General features: G+C 40.5%; 1 protein-coding gene across 12 annotated transcripts in view; it reads left to right on the top strand.

Annotated features, from left to right (window-relative positions):
- Window positions 1-1,792: 1,792 nt before the first annotated feature.
- col13a1 (collagen, type XIII, alpha 1) overlaps window positions 1,793-18,368 on the top strand; it is a 151,447-nt gene continuing 134,871 nt past the window's right edge. For all 12 annotated transcript variants that reach the window (XM_040138564.1, XM_040138563.1, XM_040138556.1 and 9 more), the window contains exons 1-2: window positions 1,793-2,535; window positions 14,441-14,510. In XM_040138564.1, the coding sequence (XP_039994498.1) occupies window positions 2,209-2,535; window positions 14,441-14,510 (397 nt within the window). In that variant the 5' untranslated portion in view covers window positions 1,793-2,208. The remainder of the gene's footprint in view (window positions 2,536-14,440; window positions 14,511-18,368) is intronic.

Here is an 18,368-nt window from a genome sequence, read left to right as displayed (position 1 = left end):
AACTGATAAACCGATCCTGTGGCCAAGTGTTATTCTAGCAGAGGAGTGCTGGATGGTTTGGAGGTCTGTGCGCATGGTACTTGATGGAAACTTGGAGGTGACAGGATACATGGCAACGCTGTCTCTTACAAATTACGCTTATATAGTACTACATTGTTTTCCCAGGTGCAGTGATAAACGTAATTGCTGCCAGAATTATGTTCAGAGGCTACTTTTTTTAAATGAAAGTATGATTGAAACGCTAGATTACTGAACTATAGAAGAGTCGCTCCAAGGTGCTTGGGGTGGATAGATACGTACAAGGCTCAGGACTGTGACACCAGAGACGTGGATCCAAATCCAGAGTCCCATCTGTGGTTTAGGCAACAACAGCTCTTTGGTTAAGGTTCAGGAACAATGGTTTTGGTTCAATGTAAGTAAACAGGTTGTGTCTGAAGTCACTGTGAACTTTTTCTGTATTAAACCAGACTAGGATCTCTCCCAAACCTGAAGGTGCTGCTAGAGTCTATACAGAACCATAAACCAGTTTAATGATGCTGGAGTCACTACAAGTGGATGTCGAACTGAAGATCAGACATTTTGGTGGAAAACAAATACGTTGTCTGTGAACATTTAACTGAAACATTCAGTATCAACATTTTTGCCATACATTATATAACAACATTTCCTCAATATATTAATGGAAAACGTAATTCGATCAGATTACATTTCTTTCAAGATGTATTTGTTTCTGCAAATTAGTTTTTATTAATGTAATTTCTAGGAGACAGGGTTATACATGGAGGGTAAATACGAGGAATCAATAGGGAACCAACAAGTAGTGAAAAAAGTACATCTTTTACTTAGTGTAAGTAAAAGTATCAATTCATTCATGTAAAATATATTCTGTTACAAGTAAGAGTCCTGTAAGTACAGACGTATTATCAGCAACATGTATTTAAAGGATCAAAAGTAAAAGTACTCATTTTGCAGACAAATATCCCCAGTGAATTATATATGATCATATATATGACAACAAGATGTTAATACTGATGCCTTGATGTGTAACATTTTACTGCCGTAGCTAGTTTTTCCTACAAGGTTAATCCAGTCTGTCCCTACTTTTGGGTCAGATCCCACAATCAGTCCGATGTCTTGTGACATCATCAACGGTAGAGGGAAGAGGAAAAAACTATGTTCTGATACACAAATTAATAGTAATAGTTTGGGGCCTTTTCTCTCATTATTGCTTTTTCAAACAAATCAAAATTGAATGGGCCTTGAAACCACCTGAAAACTTTAGAGGTGAAATCACTCACTTTGGGGTAGACATTTGACATTTTGACATCTGAAATGTGACAAGGGGCCTCGACTAGACACTGCTTTTTTTGTAGGAGGTGACAAGACAAAAATGTTTAAGAATCCATTGTAATTCCTAATAAGATCTTATGTTTGTCAATGTAAAATCTTAGTCTGAAAAGGAACCAGTGATTACTGCTATCAGACAAATGCAGTGGACGTCCACTATAAAGTAGCATGAAATGAAAGTACTCGAGACTAGATCTAGTCTGGTGGGCACGGGGTTGGCGTTCCATTCTTTCTGCCGTGTCCGGACTAAGGCAAGCAGACTGCTGCCTTGTTTTGATCCTATCAGCAGGCCGGCAGTATACCGGCAGTGGGACTGTGTGTCCTGGCTTTGAGCATCCTAAAAATATCCCTCACCAAGTACACGGATCAAAGGGGGCAGCAACACCACCACCACGAATCCCGCTCCGGCATTTAACCTAAAGTCTTTCAGAGGAGGAGCATGCGGTGTGAGCAAAGGGCCCGCGGCTTCTAGAGCTGTGCAGAGGAGAGAGAGGCTGGCTCGGGTTTCAGAGACGCGCACACACGACTGACCTGCGGAACATAGAGGGATCGCTCCGAGGAGAAGCAGCGAATGGGACAAACGGAGCGGAACGCAGAGGAACAAGAGTCCGTCCCCGTGAATCAGGAACAGCACTGACTGACTGATGACAATCTACAGAATGTCCCGTATTTTAACTTGAATGCAGTTGTTCATCTGAGTGCAGCAAGGTAGTTTGGAGACAGTTTGAAGAAGAAAGGGGAAATCTGCAAAACTTTTCCCCCAACAGAGAGACAGCCGCCCATAAGCTCCAAAGTCGCAGGTTGTAGGGAATCCTCTTCTGCTGCTCCTCACCAGATGAATATAGGATAAAAGCAAGTTAGATGTCTAACATGGAACAGGATCGGAAGTGGGGAGTCACTGAAAACCCGGCTGAGCAGTGGAGGAGTCGCGGCGAGCAGCAGCAACCTTCAAATCAGCCTCTGTGGAGAAATTGGAGAGATTTGTCTGGCGTAACGATTTGCATCGCAGTGTCCGTCCTGTGCCTTGGAGTGTGCATTGTAGTTTTTGTGCGGACCTCGGAGTTGCAGTCCAGGATAGTAAGTCTGGAGCAGCAGCAGCAGCGGGACGCGCAGCTCTCCGCGTGGAGGTTGTCTCCGGAGCAGGTGGAGCCCATTATCTTGGGCCGGCTGGACCAGATCCTGGAGGAGGTGAGCGCTTTCATTAAAAACTAAATTTGAGCGTTTTAGGAAGGGCAATCTGTAATCTCACGAGGGGGGGAATGTTACTGACATCAGAGTTTGGCTTTGTAGCTGCCTTTCAGTTTAGACTCCTCGTCTCTGGACATTCCGGTGCCCTGGGCGAGATGTTCGCTGGCACCTCGGAAGGCTTACGTTTTTTCATTAGAACATTTTATCACAAAACTTTATTATTTAAGGTTGAACTTCTATTCAACTTCTGTTTTGTGCCATGCCTTCAACATCACCTGCCAGTTAGCTAGATTATGTCTTATCCTGTTCTAAGCATATTCAGGATATGATATAGAACATAACCTGATCATTCATATCTCTGTCATTGTTAATTTTCTGTCTTTGATGCCTCTACATTACAGACAAACAGACAAGCTGTCATTTGTGTAATCAGGTTCAGATGTTATTCTAGAATTTCACTTATGCTGTCCTGACCACGTTTTATAATACAATCTTCATTTTAATTCTGTTTTTACTTGCCTTAATTATACAACTATCAGTGCAAGCTTTCGGCTCACACCAAGAGAGAGAGGATGTGAGTGTGAAATCTTTTGTAGCAGGAAGGTCTGGACAGGATTTATACAGACACTCACTGACAAAGTACCAAGCCAACAGCAGCACTGCACTGGTGCTAAATCTCACTGAAACTCCTGCTGTTATATAACTGAAACTGAAACTAGTGCTGTTTTTCTGTTTTTTGTTGCTCAGTGGGTCACTCACTCTCAAAGCCATGCCCTCAGTCTTTTAATGCAGCACAGTGGCAAGATGTTGACACCTGCCCGCCTCGCGACATCAATTACATGACTTTAATTCCAGGGTACCCCAATTGTTTATCATTATAGCCTTTCTGTTGTTAAACCTACCAACTCACTGAGTACATGACACAAGTTCAGGAAACACCTGCGCACATACTGTATTTTTCGTATCCCAATTATGATTTATCCCGGTGTGGATCATATTATTATGTTTACACGGAGAATAAGTAACCTGGTTATTCAGCCCCCAGCAGAGTGTCCTTCCACAGTCTTTCTGTAGTCTCCTCTCAGTATAGGGTATTTAGTGCAAAGTGAGCATTGTTTTTTAAACAATGTAAGGCACGCACCGGAGGTCAGTGACAGACTTTTACACGTAGATCAGGAGCATTTACAAAATATGTCTTCTTCCTTTTTGGCGCCCCTCCAGCTGGTGGCATACTAGGCACACGCATAGGTGGCCTATGCCTAAAGTCGCTCTGAACAACCCCTTAAATAACCGTAATTCATTCTTAAATTATCCCTGAAAACGCAACAAACACTTCTCCAAATATCCATTAATTTCTCTGTTAATTTATAAAGATAAACCTGAACCCCTTGAAAATACCTTAATTTCAAAACCCACTAATTAACAGGTTCAGTAGATTTTAAGAGTTTGTTTCTGTTTAATTTACATATTATTATAATATTTCGGGAATCCCATTATTTACTAATTTAAGTTTTTATCAAGGTAGGGATTTTGGTTTATGTTTGAGGTCGGATATAATTTTGAGTGCAAATTAATTATATTTTCAGGGATTGTTATTCAGTATTAGGTTTGAACTAGATTTTGGGTAAACAAATGAACTGTAATATGTTTAGGGGTTTTAAGGGATTGCATGTACTGATTAAGGGATTTTTAGGAGTAACAACCCCTGTTACTGTATTTGATCAATTTATACTTACAAAGCCCTTAAACTTTGCAGATACAGTAATACATTCAAATAACTTAACATAGAACAATTCTTCTGTTACCCTGTCAAAAACCATCAAATAAATATTAATAGGTAAATTAATGGAATTACAAGGTTTTACAAAAAGGGTTCAATTTTGTTGAAATTCATAGTGTTATGCCACAGCTTCAGATGGGACTTTAGCTTTAGTTCTGATCAGAGATGGTCTCGCGCTACAGCCTGATACCAGCGACAGGTTACTCACCTACAGCCACGACAAACTACTATTACTCCGGCCCTTCCCCTCCTGTGCGAAACCAAGCCTGCTGCTGGAGCTTTGGTCAAGCAAAAGCAGAAGACGAGGAGGAATCCACAGCGGATTAAGGAAGCATCCATTTAATCCACCTCTCCACGATATCATCCTGTCATATGCACTTACTCTGGAATAAAATGGAATTGCTATATCCCTGGTGCTGTCGCCCTGTCTGCGACCTGGCTGAATAGGTTGGTCTACGATGTCAAGGTCAGCTTGGACAGCCTCACCGTCATCCGGTCAGACAGAACGGGACAATTAAGTAAGACGCAGGGCACTGGAGTCTGCCTCTACATCGATAATAGGTGGTGTAACAATGTGAAGGTGCACTGTAGGGTGTGCGCACCTGTCCTGGAAATGCTGACCATGTATCTGTGTCCTAGTATCCCCCCTGCCACTGCTGTTGGCAGCTGTGTTTATATCCTCACAGTGCTAACACCAAGGCGGCAGTGGAGCTAGTAGTTGAGGATGCTAACGCTATGTTTGCTAAGTACCCTGGAGCTCCAGTGTTTATCTTGGGAATTATAACAGTTGCAGACTGGACAGTGTTCTGCCATATTTTCAAGAGGATGTGGACATTCCCACCAGAAAGGACAACATCTTGTGTCTGTGCCATGGTAACATTACCTATGTGATTCGTGTCCGTTCCTACCCATGGCTCGGACTTGCAGACCAGAATATCATCTGTTTACTTGCAATGTATAAACAGGAACTTAAACATCACAAGTGCCCCACAATGGAGTCATCACCAACTCAGTTATCAACTCAAAGGCTCCCTGGCATGCGCTAACTTAGATATCTTTGACAGACACCTGAATAACAGGGTCACTGTCATTAGGGACTATATCAATTTCTGCATAAATACCACTATACCAGTCCAAACAATAAAGACATATCCCAACTCCAAACCCTGGATTACTTCTCAAATAAAACAGAGCCTGAAAGAGAGGCATAAAACATTTAGGCTCTATGAATAGGCTGGTCTCAGGATAACAAACTGCAAAATCAAAACTGAGGTTCTTAAAGCAAAACTGAAATGTAAGGACAAACTGAAGCATGAATTTGGTCACATTAACACGAAACTCTGACTGGATGTGAACCCAAACACAGTCCATGTACATCAACTGGCACGGAACTTTTCACCACTAAACTGAACTCATTTTTCACATGCTTCGACACTCAGGATTTCAAAGATAAACATGTTAAAGAGCTGAGAGCCTTCCCTCCACTAGACCCCAACGAGCCAGCCCCCTTTTCAGAAGAGCCAGCTTCGCCAGTGTAAGCCAGGCAAGGCCACGGGGCCGGACAACATCCTGGCAAGGGTGCTCAAAACCTGCACCATGGAACTCTTGAAATTCGTCAGTCACTCTTCTGTTTATCCTACCGGTCTGCCACAATACCCACCCTCTGGAAAACCGCAACAATAAAAAAAACCTCTACTGACAGGACTCACACTTACCGTGCAGCCTGCCTTCTGCACCTTTGCCAGGATGCTCTTTTTGGAATTCAGTTTGCTTTGAAAACCATCCAAATGCACCTGATGATCCGAAGGCTACACCAACTCAACACTCCCCCCATCTGATCCATCTCCTGCAAAACAGTCGGCAAACTGCTCGGGTGGGCATAACAACGCACTCAACGCCAGCACCAGCGCACAGCAGGGTTGTGTGCTGAGCCCATTTCTCTATACGCTGTACACGAATACCTGCACTAGACCTTCACCCACCACCGATTACCTCAAATAATCTAACGACACTGCCATTCTTGCTCTTCTTACACACAACTGTTCTGTTCTGGACTCTCACAACACCGTTGCACACTTCATCTAGACATGTGAGTGTAACCGCCTTAATATCAATGTCAGGAAAACAAAAGAAATAGCAGTAGGTACCCCATCACTCCAGCAACCCATTCCTCATCAATAACGAAAACAGTTGAAATGGTTGACGGCTTCAAATATCTCGGACTCAACCTGGACAATAAGCTCAGCTTCGAACAGCATACAAAGAACATTAAAAAAAAGGAGTCATTCAAGCCTATCAGCAATCTGGAAACTCAGAGGACTCTATGTGTCTCAAACCCAATAGCACAGGACATCACACATCCACTCAATCACCACTTCACTGTACTGCCCTCTGGTCGCAGGTACAGGTCCCTGGAGTGCAGCTGTGCTTGCTTGGGCAAAAGCCTGGTAGCTATAGCCATAGTAGCCCTAAACAGGGTGACTCGCTGAATGGAACAATGCGTCTTGTTTTCATGTTGTTTTAATTGTCTCTGATATGTGCTACTGAGTTGTACTTACGCATTTCTGCCTGTCATTGTTGTGTGATAATGTGTGTAAAATGACGTACAGTGCTGTGAAAAAGAATTCCCCCCCAGGAACAATAAAGTCTACTAACTAACATCCACTTTAAGTTGATGATGGATAGTGTCAGAAGGATATGAAAGAAGGATAATGATGCATTTAGTCCACTGGATTTTAATTTAGTCTTGACGGAATAAGAATTTTAATTAATTTTAAATAGATTTATTAGTTGTTTCATATGGTTAAATGTGGTATGAGCTATTTATATATCTTCATTAAGTATTATAAAATAGTAATTAAGTACTATTACATTTCTGCTGATACTTGTGAAAGACTGTGACAAATTTCTATAGTTAAATCAAATAACTATCAAATAACATTTTTGAGACTTGGCAAACCCAAACTTGTTTTTATTACTGGCTTTTAACTGATTTATAACGCATAAGTCAATTTGTCATTAACTATTAATGAGCCAGTAGTAACAATTTATAAAAAGTTAATAAAGGCTGCCTCAGTAGAAAGTGTTTTTTACAAACTGGCAACCCTCAACCTATTTTATTAAGGATTTCTAACTGATTTACAAAGCTTTATTAAATATTTCATTAACCATTAATAAAGCCATTGGGTACTACGTATAATGCCTTTATAAAGGGTGCCCTATGAAAAATTGGTACCTGTATGTTTTTAGTCAAAAACTGATAAATTCACATTGGTGAATTTTACCATTATCAAAGAAGCTTTACATGGTTTATAAATATCATGCGCGCAGAATCTCTAAATAACGTGTGAGGAGTTCCTCCTGGTCCTGGCCTCTGTTGCTCCTAAAGTCACCATCTGTGCTGACCTGTCATTGACCACTTCAACAGCTACGCTAACAAGCTTATCCTGCAGTGACCTGTTTTCCCTTCTTCCATTTGCTTTGACCTAACTTTATCATTCCCCCCTCTACCATGACCCATTGTGCTAGGACCCCTATAATACACTTACCAGGAGAAGAAAGAACACAGAGGGCCTACTGCTAGGGATGGTAGCGTTGTTGCATTGTCCATACGTTAGCTTAAGTTGAAAGCTTATCAAAGCAAATATCCAGAAAAAATTCCCAAAAATACTGTATTTTTGAAAGGGGATATGTGGTGATAATTTGATGAGCTCACTGATGATTTAATGCAGACAAGGAATAGTTCAACATTTTGGGAAATACATGCACTCTTGTGAGAGAAGAAGATTGACACCAGTCGCAGAGCTTAGGTTAGAATGATTTCAGGGCTATAGCCCCGATTTTAGAAGTACTGAGGTCATGAGTGCAAGTCTCCCGAACTCCCCCAAGTTAGTCTGAATAACTGTCAATGAGAAGACAGAGTTAAACATTGAAAAGCATATTGAGATGGTAGAAGAAAGTCACATATTTAGATGTACTCCTTCGCATATGTGTTCACAAATAGAGCTTAGTGAGGTTGATGTACTACAGGACACAGTTATATTCAGTCAAAGGTTTTGTCCTGTTGGACTGCCTAGTGGGAGGAGAATCTCTCTGTCTTCATCTCCAGGCGGACCCAGGCGATGCTGCTTGCCTCTTTGCTTTAGCTCTGCGCGTATAAATAGTCATTATTAATGCAACACAAGTACGCATGTGGCCTTTTGTAGAGAAAGCGAAGTCTGTGGTACTTTCACCCAACACTGTCCAGAATCCACCACCCTGTCTCCTTCAATGATGACCGGTTTCCTCTGTTATGGAAAATGTGCCCCGTTCCAGCAGCACAGAGTTGGTCTAATTATTATCCCAGTCAAATTTGGATTGCTGCAGAATCCATTAGCTTATTGAGTGATGTTTCTTGTAAATTTTGTTTGCAGTTATTGTGACGGGGTATGGGGCTGTGTAGAGGTTTTGTGTGTCTTCTCACCTTATCTTTAACAATAAATAACAAATTCTGAGTGAGCCACACTGTTGAACTGGGTGACATGCTCCTTCATCACCATGAACACACACTGTAGTTTATGTTGAGTCCATCCCACACGCTCCGTCCTGCTGCCACAAATACTCACCAGAGCACCAAATGTGGATTAATTCTCCACTGAAAATAGTCCCCGAACAAATGCACTGTGCAAACTCCCATTTGAGTAATGTTTGCTAAACTATGGTGGCCAGCTGTTTCAGGATATTACTGAGCTTTGTTTAAATGATACTATATATTTGTCAGCTGTTTTTAAGATTTAAATCCTCAGTAGGAACCAATGGACTCGGAGCGGAGAGCCACAAACAGAGGAGGGAAGTTAGAAAGTATTGAGAGATGGACTAACACAGTGTAGGTTTAGGTCTTTTCTTGGAACTTGTTAGCAGTAAAAAATATATTGAATGGAACCATCACTCACTAATAACAATGTTATATCTTGTTTTATAAGAATAGAATTGTAACAAAAAATGAAACAATTTTTTGTGGTTTCAGGGCGAGTTACGTGTTGGAACTACTTCTTGAACGACAGTCAATGCAGTGAATGAGCACATCTCTCAGGAGTTTGTCATCACAGTGAGGTTGCCAGGTCTGGTTCTATGGTGCCTGTGCTCACAAACCCTATTTAACAACCAACAGCCTGAGAAACTGTGCAACATTTACAGAGGTACTGGCAGACTGATACGTTGTTGTTCATCAAGAAACAGTTCCACCATCTAACTCTCTTTAAAATCATGAATTGTTGTATTTTTAACATTCCTCTTTTTGTTCTGATTGAACAAACAAGATACAGTGTGTTAATTAGTGAGCTTCAGCGGTGCTGGTAGCTGCAGATTTGAACTTCCGACAGAGCCAGCCCAGGCTAGCTGCATGCCCTTGCTTCCAGTCTAAGTTAGGCTAACCATGTCCTGTATAGAGCATATAATCCTGCTTTATATTGAATGCACAGACAAGAAATTGGTATTGATCTTTTATGTGGCTTATAACATTTAATGATGGCTTAGCAGCTTTAAAGCAGAGTGAGTCAGAAGTCACTGCAGGTTCTTACAAAATAGTATCCTCTCGTTTATCCAACAACCCAAGTAAAAAGAATTTCTCTGTGTAAGCAATACATATATTCCTATTTTGAAAAGAAAACACATGGAATATATAAGGGTTCACAGCCCCTCATAACTGCAAATTCCCAACAGGTGTCCAAGTGAGTTCAGCATCAAACTTAATTCCTTTACTCGCAAAGAGCTTCCTCCGGTGGTGGAAAGCAACAACAGTGTTCACTCTTGTTAAGCTTCTATTTCTATCACTTCTTCTCTTCTAATGAAGTTAGCATGCTAACCAGCTAGCCTCGACCCGACTGGGCTGGCTCATAATAGCACTTTTCCGATAGTGAGTCACTGTAGCGTCCAGTCTGCCCTCAGTCTGCCCTCTCATCATCCATGAGAGATGAAGTAGCGCTGCCCAGAGGACGTAGTCTAACCTCTTGTGTTGTGAACGTAACGATGGCTGAGGCACTTGGCGAGTGACCATCACCACCTATTCCTGCCAAGAAAACATATTCGGCAGCAGGGAAAACATACACATAGCTCCTTTAAAAACACCACTGAACGCAGCCTGACCCCCCGATCTTCCTCTCTCTCTGTTGTTATCTCACCCCATACGCGGCCCCTTTAACATTTACAGTTAACCACAAAGTGCTCTCTGCAGATCTGGCAGACGCCTGGTGCACATGGTGAGTGCAGAGGCATGATGGGAGCAGGAGGCCACATCGCAAGTTGTAGAAATGTGAAAAATATAGTCGTTTCCTCTCTTTGCTCCTCACAGCTGTCACCCAATATGCTGTGAGGTCTACGTATACAGTCACACAATACAAACACAAAAACACGCATACACGTTTACATCCTCTATGATGTGTGTGTGTTTGGGAGCACAATCAACATGTGCTAATCAGACAGCCTAATGCAAACAGCACACTTAACTAGAAGTGCTTAAACTACCTCTGCATTTCGTCAGAGCACAGTTAGAGATGGCTGCAAACACACTCACACGCACACACAAACACCACACACATACAAGTTTGTGCAGCTATCCTTGTTGGGACATTGCTTCACTTCCATTCATTGTGGACAGCCTGACCCAAACCCTAACCCTAACCTTAACCTTAACCAGGACCTCAGAAATTATGTTTTGCCCCATTAGGACCAGGCTTGGTCCCCATGAGGATTACTGGTCCCAAAAAGGTTGTTGCTTATACCGGAAAAGGTCCCAAAGAGGTAACAAAAATGTGTACACACAGCAAACACGCACACAATGAGAGTGATACATTGATACATTACAGTTGAGCTTGAGACTAACCAGACATTCTGACAGTTGTAGATATTTTAAAGATATACAGAACGGTAAAGATTTACAATGTTCAAATGTAAGAGTGTTTTCTTAATGAAAACATGAGATCGTTGCTAGGAAGAAAAGAATCAATAAGACATTTTATGTGACAGTACTAAATGCTTTAGGATTGTGTGATTGATGATACCTAAGTGCTAATAGTGTGCCTGCTGGATAAATCAGCTGCAGTAAAAAGGGGTGTAGAATTCCTGCTTCAGTTACAAGAGGCCTCAAAACCCCACATTAGCATCTCTGTTGGATAAACTGTATAGAGAGCTGAAGTCCTGACATCCATGCTAACTGCTGTTCCCCTTGCTTCTTTAACTCAGTACATTCTCTCAATAATGGTTTCTTTTATTGATTTTTTTGGGGGGATATCATCCATAAACTGACTATCTACTAAAGCATTTGCTAATAGAATTTGAACACTTTTTGATTTTAATAAACTTAATTCGTTAGCATTCAAAAAACTTCCAAGAAAACATTTGCGGTGTATGTATCGTCCTTGTAACTCATTTAATGTAAAGTTTTGTCCATTTTTAGCTGTAGTCTAAGAATGTCTTTATTCATTCTCATTCTCATTCATTTACAATCAATTGGATCTGTGGAAATCTCTGGCTGACATAATTTCAAACATCTCAAAATGATTAAATGAAGTCAGATAAAACTGATTTAAATGAAATCATTCAATGGAGTTGAAATGTCATTTTCCATATGTGGATGCATTGCAATATCAAAATTAACATTTTTATCTCCAATTTTCATTTGTACTTCACATTTGAAAATGCATCATTACTACTGAAGGTTGGGAAAATCCATTAAGACAGTTTTAGTTTTCATCATGAATGTGCATGAAAAAAAAACTTTTTAAAGTTTTAATTTTAAATTTGTTGTACATCATGCATACACAAATGAAAATGACATTTCAATTTGATTAAAGGATTTTTTTTAATCACTTCAGCTCTGAAAGAGGTGAAGTGAAGGAAGTGTAGCACCAGGTCTTAATTTTAATCAGACTACAGGATAGTAAAAGGCTTTGTTATCCCTTTAAAACAGAATGTTAAAACCACATCAAAAACTGGCATTGGGTTACCATTTCAAGGGGAGAGGCAGACAATGGCTAATACCATCCCTACGGTGAAGCATAGTGGTGGCAGCATCACGCTATGGAAGGGCTTCTCAGCAACAGGGACAGGAAGACTTGTCAGAACTGAAATCTCCATGCAGTCAAATACAGAGAGGTCCTTGAAGAAAACCTACTCCAAAGTGCAAACTACCTAAGACTGCGTTGATGGTTCACCTCTAAGCAGGACAATGACCTGAAGCATACAGCCAAGACAACACTTGCGTGGTTTTGGGGCAAGTCTCTGACTGTCCTTGAGTGGCCCAGCCAAGGCCCAGACTTAAACCCCACAGAACTTCTGTGGAGAGACATGGAGACCCATCCAATCTGATGGAGCCTGAGAGGACCTGCCAGGAAGAATGGAATAAACTGCCCAAATCCAGGTGTGCAAAGCATGCAGAGACTTACCCAAGAAGACTTGAAGCTGTAACTCCTGCCAAAGGTGCTTCTACAAAGTACTAAATCAAGGGTCTGAATACTTTTGTAAATGAGATATTTCAGTTTTTGATTCTCAATAAATGTACAAACATTTCTACAAGAATGTTTTCATGTTGTCATTATGGGCTATTGATTGTAGATTGATGTCTTTGAAGTATGGTCATTACATTTCTCTCCCTCTGGCAGACTCTGCTACTATTGTGACCTTTGATGCGACTATAGTTGGAGCTCTTTTTGTTATGGCTGACTGCTACAGTTGAACTAAATCTCCACTCTGTATTATCTCCATTATCTAGTTTGGAGAATGTTTTTTTCAGTTATGTTGCTTGGGGTTGGACCATAGAGAGCTCTGGCTGCACAGTATCAGACAAATAAATTGCTGGAAATATTTAGTAACTTTTTGAAACAGATAATCTGACTATCATCTGGAGGTATGAATGTAAGCAGGGTTTAGAATTCTCCTGCTGTGTAACACCAAGAATGCTTTTGGGGAGGGATGTATTTCACCCTACTCTGTGACAGCAGCCTTTAGACGTGTTCAAATGACACTTTCTACATATTTGTCGGTTGAAATGCTGCACATTTTCCCTTAATGATCCCTGATTCAATCCATGGCTTTCATCCCAGAAACCGGGATAACAGACATACTGAGGTAACAGGCAGTACCCAGAATACTGCAGCAGTGCTCAGAACGACAGTCCCTTCATAACATTCCCTTCAGCACCTGTTGCAGCCCTCTAAACAGCCTGCTCTGGCATTCTTCTGCTAGTACCCTCGACCAGTGGGACTGACTGCTATGCAGTGCAGAATGAACTCAGATGGTTAGGTATTCTGTTCAGGGTCAAATCACACGCAGGCTTTTGTTGGTCTAATAAGATCAACTGTCACATTTTGATACTTCTAGAAAGACTAAAAGGTGTTGGCAGACCTTTTGCTTAGCAATAAAACAATAATACACAATATAGAATTTAAATGTTCAGAGGGGCAATCTTTTCTTAACACATTCATTTAGGTGTGTGCAACTCACAGTTGAGCTATGAGTGCTTGTCTGTCACTGTAACTGGGCCTCTTGTGCATGATGGCTTAAAAGTTTAGCCTGAAAATTTACTCCCAACATGGATGGGGAGTGCGAAAAGTGCTCACAATCATGGAAATATTAATACGTACAGTTTCTGGCATATGCCATCATCTAAAGACCACTTCATACAGTCCAAAACTCTGCAACAAGTGAAGTAGTGGATCTTGCAAGCTCATAGTCAATCCCAAATTTCAATTTGATACTTTGTATTGGATATATACTGCTGTTGTTATTTTCCTGGTTTTCAGTACATCACTTTAGTGGCTAAAGTAAGTTTTTGAGACTTTTCTAATTTAAGAAGAATATATTTCTGGGGTAGATACTTTTTCTTTTTAAACATATTGAATATCAGCAGTAACTATAAAGTTTTTAGCAGCATCAGTCACAAAATATCAGTCTTTAAAAGTCCATCAGTCAAAAGCTGAAAGTCCATCATTATACTGACATCTTAAGTCACTTAAGACATTTAATAGATTGAATCCTAAGGGCTTTGTGCATACATTTACATTATGTCTTGACAGTAGGCATTTCATGTTAAGTGCAACATGACGTTAAAATGCATTCTAACGTTCTTTTTCTGTTCCCTCTCTTGTGCAGAAGCTTGCAGTGCGACTACCCAAGACACGGGAGGTAAGGGAAGCTCCCCACAGCTGCCTATGTCCCCCAGGTAAGTTCCTCACCTTCCATCCAGTCACCCATCCACATCTTTCTCATGTTCTCTTAGTGCCAAATTTGACTTCACACACAAAGGATATGGCAAACTAAACAAAAATGAATTTATCCATTCAAGATCATCACCACTCAATGCAATTAGTGCTACAGGTTGTTTTGAGATTCCTAAAAGTGAAACTACAATGCTTCTTTGATATTGCATATTCAACATTTAGACATTATTTATTCAATGTTTGGCGATTTCTGTGTTTGGTCTCCTTATGAAGCATTTTTGTGTTGCTCTACCATCACATTCAAGCCTGTATGGGTCAATAGGCACATCTGTAGTGACTGGGAAGCTCAGCTGAATCACTGCCAAAGGTCCAAGGAGATCTTCCCCAACCAATACAATCATCAATGGACATACTTTATTGTGCTGTTGTGTGTTGTCTTGTTGTCGTGAAAGGGTGTCATTTTTCCACTGTATGGATGTTCCAGCGAGGGCTGTAGCTGTTCTTCATTCTTTGGTCATCAGTGCAGTTAGAGGGAAATGAGAGGGCTGCGTTTACACCAGACTGTAATGACTGAGTGTATTTTTATGACTGAAAGCTAGGTGTGGTAACAGATGATACTGAGCATGGGATTTTCAATTTTTGTTGTTTTGTTAACAACAGCAACTACATATAGAGACAAATGAGAAATAATGACCAACAAGACAGCTGTTACAACAAATGAAATGTATCATGGAGCAGCTGAGATGGCTTTGATGGTTATGCCTCACCTTTGAATAACTGTTGATAATAATATGTTCATAATAATGCCATTCACACATACAGTAATTTGTAAATTTAACTGTACAAATGCTACACAGCTAACAAAAAGCATTTATTTCTCTTTGACCACTTCTGTCATATAGTGCTCTCTCTCTGTGCTTAGCTGCCTGGACCTAGGCCTCATTTACATGTGAAGAATCAAATGAAAGTCATGTCATTTGTATTTCTGTTGAACTAACTGTGGTTGACATGATGGGAAGCTGTAGTGTATTTCAAGCTCAGCTGGCAGCCTTGGCCATTTTGGGTCATATGAGGTTATGATGCATGAACTGGTGTGATGAGGTGGCGTCACTAAGGCATTCCTGGATAATCAACAGCATTACTTTGTGTTCTGCTATCTGAGAATAGGACAACAAGCGTAGACTGTGGCTAAAATCACAGCTAAGCAGTGCACTAGCTACCACTTCACCTCTGAAGGTCTGAGTCTTCTCTTGATTCACTGCCCTTGTCAGACATAATTGAATTGGCCTAAGAAATCCAGGAGATTTATGTAAGTAAAAATACTCAATAACTGTTTGCATTGCAAAGTTAAAGCAGCTGAATTTTGAGACTGTCTGAGTAACTCCTTCAGTATCTAAAGCCACCTGTTTCCCTGCTGCAGCCCCCAGATGGTAGTCATTAAGTCATCAGTTAGACAAGGGGTGTGTTATATGTTGACTCTTGCACTTATGCTGTGTTCAGGTCATATGGGATGGATGGTAGAGACAGGAAAGATTCCCATGTTTGACGGTGTTAATGTCCCATTTGATTGCAAAGTTGTTGGAGTGAGGGATAAAAATACTATGGATAGATAATACAACATTATATCTGCAAAATTTGAGTGTAATTACCTTGAATGGCAGACTTTGGCTGATGTGAGAAAGTATTTGATTGCCTTTTGCGTATTATTAAATCAGATATATTGGAAATTTCAGAAAAATCAGAGATTTGCAGTGGTTAATATGACTTGGATGTTGATTCGAATGGTTATTTACAATAAGTTTTATATGATACAAGTGAAGTGCCTGTTCAAAATGTGCCTGTTGCTAGGGGTAGATTGCTTGGCATCAAGGGATGCAATCTCTCTCTTTCTGTCTATCTGTATTTTGACAACCGCTCATCCAAAAACCTTCACAGTCGACACTGCACTTCCTTTGGTCCTCAACAACACACACGTAAAGTTTGACGTCGATTGATGTTGGTTGATGAGAAAATCGAAAGGCAGACAGATTTCTCCATTTACAGTTAGATGAATACATCATTAATTATTATTGTACTTCTACTTGTACGCAAGTAATCCTGCGCCAAATAAGAGGAAGCCTCAAAGCCAATCCTTTATTTAACAGTATAGTTATATAGGTTAAATAGGCCGTCCTGCACACAGGACAAAGTCTGAACTTCAGGCTTTTTTTCCCAAATTTCAGCACCAATATTGGTTCACAAACTCTACAGAGATGCAAAAGGCACAGTTTGCGTGGTTTTGGTTGACAGAGGCACACACATAGAACTCTCCAAAATCACAAAACACCTTTCATGCATGTTGAGTTTTTCTTCATGCACTGTGTTCTACATCTATTACAAACCAAAATGTCCATAAACATATAACTTTTGATGCCTTTAAGACAGAGTCTGAAACAGGTGAGATTAATGACTGATCGTGCCACCAAATGTAATCCAGCTTTTTCCAAAACATGCTTATGTTTGTAGGATACTTTCCTCTGAGTTGATTTAATCTCTGTAGCTATAGTACAGCGGCAGGATCGATATGTGCATTTCTAGAGTGAGTGAGCTGCTGAGTTTGTTTACAAGCTTGGCACAACAGCAGTAACCCTTAATTATTCATAATTAATAATTAGCCCCAACACAGAAACAGCATTGTGTTATGGGATTGACCGTGGCCTCCCCCTTCCCAGGCTATTTCAATGGTTAGCTCTAACCCTAACCCAAATTACTACTAAAATTACTCGACTATTTTCCCACTAACCTTTGCTGGTATGTGTCCAGGTTTTTGTACGATTCTAGATGGATGGAATTTCATTTCTGACGCGCACAGAATTTAAGAAAAATATTTAAAATTCACACTTTTCAGAATCAGTGCCAAATAAAATGGGGCTGAATAAGTAATCCACAGAATTACCTGTCCGACTGTCACCAGAATATTTTTTAGCGAAGAACCAGTCTGTATGAAATGAATTATAATGAGGCTGTTGTATTGGAGCTCAGAGCTTTAGCTAGGTTTACTGCGCTTAGCTGGGTGTACCTGGACTGCAGTCGTTTTAGCTGGGTGTTTCTAACAGTGTTCCAATCTTAAGGTATAAAGCTAAAATGTGATAATGGGTGTTACTGTCCACTTCCAAAGTCAAATGGGTTTTTACTATTGTACTGAATTTTAAAATTTGAACACCTCATAATTTTAACCAAAATATAACAATCATTATTTTTTAGTATTTAACAGCTTCAGCTCCAGTTAGGTTTTGGAAGCATGCCTATGGCTAAGACTAATTGAAGCTGTAGTTGTTGAATACTGTTGTTTTTATTTTGGTTTAAAATGAGGGGTGGATCAACTGTTATTGTCTTGATGCAGTATATAACCATTTACTTGGACTATGGACAGAAAAGTCCAGGGTGCAAGCCTTTTTGTTAATTTTCTTAAACGTATGTACATTTGTCTGTCTGTTAGACCCTTGTGAGAACAGGGTCACCACACATTAGTGTTAATTTGTCTTGACAATAGGGTGTTAGTGTTTTAACATGGCGGTAAGTGTCTGCAGGATGTCCCGTGAACGCCTGTTAAGGTGGCAGTTTGACTGCAGCTACAGAGGATATTCTCCAGGTGTTGAAGCCTTTCATCTCAGAGCTACCAGATGGTCTGACACTTTTACGGCTTCTTGTGACTTTCTGTGTCCCACAGCAGGTAGAGTGGGAGTCTGGGAGAGGGGGATTTTTGTATTGTCAAGTTCCTTGTCCGCCAAATCTGACGGACTACCTAAAAGCACTATTGTCAACTTTTTTCTGTTTCTCTGTGTTGGATGTTTTAACAAGATATGACATGTCTGTTAAGC

The sequence above is a fragment of the Xiphias gladius genome, chromosome 11 (genome assembly GCF_016859285.1).
Source record: "Xiphias gladius isolate SHS-SW01 ecotype Sanya breed wild chromosome 11, ASM1685928v1, whole genome shotgun sequence".
In the NCBI taxonomy this organism is placed as follows: Eukaryota; Metazoa; Chordata; class Actinopteri; order Istiophoriformes; family Xiphiidae; genus Xiphias; species Xiphias gladius.
This window is presented reverse-complemented; position numbering and strand designations above follow the sequence as displayed.